The sequence below is a fragment of the Mauremys reevesii genome, unplaced genomic scaffold (genome assembly GCF_016161935.1).
Source record: "Mauremys reevesii isolate NIE-2019 unplaced genomic scaffold, ASM1616193v1 Contig176, whole genome shotgun sequence".
Taxonomy (NCBI): Eukaryota; Metazoa; Chordata; order Testudines; family Geoemydidae; genus Mauremys; species Mauremys reevesii.
Genome location: NW_024100800.1, coordinates 66,021 through 72,020, shown reverse-complemented (window position 1 = coordinate 72,020; position 6,000 = coordinate 66,021). Strand labels below are relative to the sequence as shown.

The 6,000-nt window shown below is 46.2% G+C and overlaps 1 protein-coding gene across 1 annotated transcript in view; it reads left to right on the top strand.

Annotated features, from left to right (window-relative positions):
• Window positions 1–3,389: 3,389 nt before the first annotated feature.
• LOC120393275 (maestro heat-like repeat-containing protein family member 2B) overlaps window positions 3,390–6,000 on the top strand; it is a 38,677-nt gene continuing 36,066 nt past the window's right edge. Inside the window, exons 1-3 of the mRNA XM_039517820.1 lie at window positions 3,390–3,411; window positions 4,671–4,754; window positions 5,413–5,557. Coding sequence (XP_039373754.1) covers window positions 4,746–4,754; window positions 5,413–5,557 — 154 coding nt within the window. The 5' untranslated portion in view covers window positions 3,390–3,411; window positions 4,671–4,745. The remainder of the gene's footprint in view (window positions 3,412–4,670; window positions 4,755–5,412; window positions 5,558–6,000) is intronic.

Sequence of the window (6,000 nt, the reverse complement as noted above, 5' to 3'; positions counted from 1 at the left end):
TCCACTCAGAGCCGCCTGCCGCCCTCCCGGCAAAATGCCGCCCCCCTCAAATCCTGGCGCCCTAGGCGACTGCCTAGCTCGCCTAAATGGAAGCGCCGGCCCTGGGTGCATTGCGGTCTCTGCAGAGGTTTCAGCTGGAACCAGGATATAAAAGAGAGCCACTCAGCTCAGTCTGATGCCGCCCAATGCCAGAGATGGAGAGACCACAGAATCCCTGAGTGTGAAGTAGCCTAGGTAGAATAAGCACTGATCCAGTTGAAGCCCTGGGCTTTGACTTGGCATGTTTTGGAAGGATTCCCGCTGATTTGGTGGCAGATACCACTGCAGCAAGACACGGCCCTGGGCTGGGACCTGTGGAATATGTAGGACCCAATGCAGAAGGGCTGGCCACTAGGCAACACTTCCCTGCGGCAAAAGGAGGTTCTAATGACTCTGGCCACTCGGCCACACTGCCATACCTAGAAGGGGAGCCCTACAGACTCAGGCTGTTTGGCCGTGGACCCTCACTGAAGGGCTGCTGCGCTGATCCCAACCATTAGGCTATGCTGCCGAGGAGCTGTGGACTGCTGCAGTGACTAGCAGCTGGGCCGCCTGAGATCTACTTCATTTCTCCACAACCTGGTACCACCCTGACGGGTGGACCTATCCTGTGACAGGTGACTTCTAAGGTGACAGTCTATAATATCCTACATGAGGTCCTCATGTTTTATAACGGACTCTTCAGTCTAGCAGAGAAAGGTGTAACTTGATCCAATGGCTAGAAACTGAAGCAAGACATTCAGACTGGAAATGCGGTGTCCATTTTTAATGGTGAGATAATTAACCATTAGAACCATTTACCAAGGGCTGAGGCAGATTCTCCTCACTGACAGTTTTTATATTGAGATTGGGATGTTTTTCTAAAACCTCGGCTCTGGGAATTATTCTGAGCAAGGTCTGTGGCCTGTGTTATACCGGAGGTCAGATCAAGATTCGGCCTTGGAATCTACTTAATCCTGAATCTGCTTCAGTCACTACATATTGCTCCTGTGTGTGCAATTATCTGACTTTCATCCTCTCTTGCAGAGTCTGAGCCAGCTCTTGGAGGTCTCGGGTGAATATAAGATCCTCTCCCTAAGAGGAAGTTTCTGCATCTGGTGCTCTGCACAACCAGGTGAGGGGTGGTTTGCTTGGATCCTTGAGCTTAGGCACAGCAGATCTGCTGCAGATTAACAATCCAAATCTATGGAATGATAGTGCAGAGCCTGGGACCGCTCATGCCTTACTGATTTCTGCAGGGTCAAGAGTAAGCAGGCAGTGGTCTCATTTTCAGCTAATATCCAGACTCAGTTTGTGTGCCAATTTCACCATAAGCTGATTATCGGGAGCTGAGTTGCACAGTAAACACTGTGGTTGTGTTCTGATTCGATGAGCTCTGCTGCTCAAAACACTTCAGCTTCTCTCATCTAATGTATTGACATTGTGTTTGATTCTTGCTGTGCATTCAGTACCATCCACCTGGGGTTCAGACCTCTAGTTGACAAGTAGGAAGTGGAAGCTTAGAAATTAATTGAACATTTTCTTTTCAATTGCTTCTGATTAGTTTTTCTTTGACCATTTCTCTTCCCACAGCTCTGTTCTCAAGCCAAGCCACTCAGCATGGAAAATCACACAGAGCTGGTCTATTGTATAGTTCAGCTAGGTAAGGGAAAGAGAGACTGAGTTACACAGTAGTTTCCTTGTAAACTCCTTACCTTTGTAAGGTCTGTAAGAATAAGAGTTCTGTTGTCAGTGAGGACGTGATTTCTTGCCTTGCAGCCCGCTCTCTTCTCCTGATGATCTGATAGCCTTCTGCACTCGCAGCTGGAGATTGAGAATGAGGCTGTTCGTGTGGCATCTCTGAATCTGCTCAGAGCTATTGTTGGTGCTGACTGTAAGTAACACAGGAGCAACTGTGCCAGCTGCCCTCTTGACCGACATGCTGAGGGTTGAGTTGGGGACGTCCAGGCAGGCCGGCTTCAGGAAGTGCAGGGCCTGATTTGTGGGGCTTGTACCGGGCGGTGCCCTGAGACTTCGGGTGCACCAGCGGCGGGTCCTCACTGGCCCGAGCCCGTGGAACTTCAGCAGCGGGTCCTTCACGTGCGTCAAGACCCGAGCGAGTGAAGGATTCACCGCCAAAGTGCCGCCGAACACCCAAAGCGAGTGAAGGACCTGCCGCCAAAGTGCCAAGACCCAGAGCACCGCCGAGTGAGTAAAAATTAAAAAGGCCACTGGGCGCGGGGTCCTGTTATGTGCGAGGCCCTCTCAGGCACGGAGAATCGGCCTAAAGCCAGCCCTGATCCAGAGCTAAAAGCATGAGCTACTATAGATTGAGTTAAAGAACCAAGGCTTTGTAGGCACAGCAGAGCTGTAACAGACTCATCGCCTCTGCAAATGGGGCACAGAATCTCTATAACACACAGTCACCAGTGGTCTGGATATCCACTAAGGGATCAAATGCTGCCCTAAGTTACCCCCCTATGGCCACACAGAAATCAACAGGTTCAACTATGCTGAATGTAGCCCAAGATATTTTTCAACTTCGGATACAGAAGTTGCCTTGGGGCTAATGCACATTAACAATAATCAAAAATAAAATAATACCCCTGACTCGATAATCGTCAGTATTAGACACTATAGACTAGATTCTGAGTTCTGTTATACTGTGTTAAACACAGATTGACCTCAATCTAATTCTTTTATACTATTTCCATCATGGCAGTATGATGGCACTATTTATAGAAATGGAATTACTTTAGATTTACACTACTGTAACTGAGGCCAGAGTCTGGTCCTATGTTTTCCCATTGATTCTGTGTATGAGAGAAGCTTGGGACTATTCTTAAATAGGGCCTTTGAAATCCAGGATTCATTCCAATGTGGAAAGTGAGTGTGTGGAACAAAGAAGTACTGTACATCTCTCCTTATCTTTCAGTGCCCGAGACAAGACTGAAAAGTTTCTGATTGTGAAGGCAGTGAAATCTACTTTCAGTGATCAGAATGCTACGGTAAGATTGTGTGTGGAGCAGTGAAATATTTCAATTTTTTTCAATGATATGGGATGAATGGACATCTGGGTGGAGCTTTCATTCAGATCCAGAGGAGAGACTGCAGACTAGAGAAGGCATGTCATTCTCCTGACTGTGTTAAATGGATCCATGTTTATAAGCCAAGGAGATCAAATCAAAAGCATAAGGACTCTCATATCGTATCTCCTATTTCAGGCAGAAGGGATAACAATAACTCATGTGTGTCATCTCTACCCTTGCAGGTGAGGAAGGCAGTTCTTCATTTCATCAGGACGCTGCTCAGCTCAGAAAGTGTGGAGAACTGTGCAGCATGGGATATGGTAGCACATGTGTTCAGGAGTTCAGTGTGTCCACCAGCAAACTGGTAAGGAGAGTTCTTAACACTTAGGACTCGGTCCTACCATTCTGCATGCTGACTGCTCCCTTGCCTTCAGTGGGAGTTTTGACTCAAGGACAACTGACTGAATGATTAGAGCCAGAATCTGATCAGTTATATTAGTGTAAAGTCAAGGTAACTCCACTGACTTTAGTGGCGCTACTCTGGATTTATACTAGTGTAACAGATCAGACTCTCACACTGGGTATTTACATCTAACAGAGTTATCTAGGTTCTCAACCTCTGATGAGTCATTGAAAATTCTGAAAACACCATTTTTCAGTGAAATGTTCTTGGACAAGGAAGCACATCTTTTTGTTTTCAATAGACTCTCCAGAGAACATAATGACGCCCACCCTGTGGCTGTTGAAGCAAACATAAACTATCAGCAAAACACTGAGGTTATGCAGGCTGCATCACAGACTGTCAGGAGCCTGGGAAAGCTTGCTGCATATTTCCTCACTACATGCTCTAATCTACATGTACTAGATTAAAAATATCTTCAATCCGTATTTCTGTCCATGGACACAGCCAGGGGCTCCAGACACTTTGTGCTCCATGAGTGGATCCATGATCTGTATTAACATAAACAGTCCAACTTTACAGTAAGTTGTTGAAGATCTTAGCTCTGCCTGGCCTCTTTTCTACAAAGTTGAGCTTGTGGCAATACTCTCCAAGGGCCCCTCTCTCTCTCTCTCACACACACCCACCCACCCCTTAAGGAAGGCTGCTTTTTCTTCTCGAGCCAGTTTTGCTCTCCTTTACATTGAAATCAGTAGAGTCAATCAATATTTAGTCCGGTGTAAGTAAGAGCAGAATTAGGCCAGTTGATAGAATCACACTCACTACATACGAAATGACCAAGCTGGTTAGCATCAGAAAAAACAGAGTGGATCCCCCTGGTTCTGCATATTGATTTCCACAGGGCGGAGTCTGAATGTTTTTCCTCAGAGATAAAAAGATGAAACAGTTTTTTCAAATTTAAAGAAAATTAACCCTGTTGGGGAAACTCTTTTGTTCAGTGAATCATTCCTTCACTTTAGGGTTTTCCTAAGCCTGGGATCTGACCCACCAGTTAAGTGTTTCCATTATTCTCTTCCCTTCCAGTGCAATATAAAAGCAGGCATAGGTCAATGTTCAAGATGGCTTTGTAAGAGAAGGACACTGATTCTCTAGCCAGTGTCTTGCTACTAGCTAATAAGTTCTATAGAGCTGTCTCACACCAGGGTACCACACTTCTCACCCAGGCTATTCCGGAAGAAAACACTATCCAAACCCTGTGCACTGACATCCTGCAATGTCTGGACACCTCAGTCACTGGAATGACCCAAGTAAGTGACCTGTTGCTACTGCTTCTGAAATAGGACGTTCTTCCTTACCTTCCTTGTACCTCCCCACAAGGAAGCTTTTTGCACAGTCAGCATAATGGAGGAACAGCATGTCAAATTCATGTCAGGATGTGACCCTTCATCACGGAGTAAGTGGTTCACATTAGAGAAAAGATTGAAAGCAACTGAACTGGAAGGAATCATGGTGCAGAGATCTTCTCTTCATTCTTTCCACTGTCTGAGTGCAACTGCCCCTTAGGTCCCCCATGAATACTTCTGACATTTAGATTTGGTGATCCTGGATTTGAACAGATGCTGGGGCTGGGACTGTGCCTTATATAGGTCTGTAAAGTTCTGGGTGAGTTGATGGTGCCATCTAAATAGCTCCATAATGCTCTAATGCAGGGAAAGAGGATTCATCTCTGGGTGAGAGCCAAATTGCTCACCAAACAAGGCAGTGTATTTAAAAGACAGAGTGAGGGGGCCCCGGACAGGTGGAGTGAGATGATGGGGAGAGAGAGAGATGAGGTGATAAGTAAGGGACGGGTCAGTGATGAATAAAAGGAGAAGCTACATGAGAGGGAGGGATTCCGACAGCAGGATACTGGAGGTGGGGGAATGGAAATAGCTGCGTACTGGACAGTCTCGCTCTTCTCTGCAGGTGTTATGGCCAAGGCTTCTGGAATATGTGGTGCCAGCTCAGTACACTGGTACTTTGAAGCCTCTCTGCAGATGCCTTAGGGAGCTGGCTGAGAAAAAGCAGCAGGAAGGAGAAGAAGCTGCTTGCCTTGACTACGGTGGATCAGGTTTATAACAGAAACTCTTTCATTTATTCTCCCCAGGCACACTATGCAATGAACAGGTTTAGTCTGCTCCAGTTTTCTCCTCTGCAATGAGAAGGCTAAAATGAGGGATGGTCTTGTGATTACAACATGGCCATGGGAGGGAGCTAGGAAATGTGGGTTCCTGTTCCCAGCTTGCCACAAAAATTCTGACATGACCTTGGGGAAATCACCTGATCTTTCTCTCAGCTTCCCCACTTGTGAAATGAAGGAGTAATTAATGCCAACCTCATAGAGGTGCTGTGAGGCGGAATTCATTCATGTCTGTAAAGCATTTTGAGAAGCTCAGACTGAAAGCACTATGGAAATGCAAATTATGATCAGCTGCATTCAACATTGGTGGACACGTTGGAAATGGCTAGGTGAATAACATAAGCAGGACTTTCTGAAAGTCTGACAGAATTCAT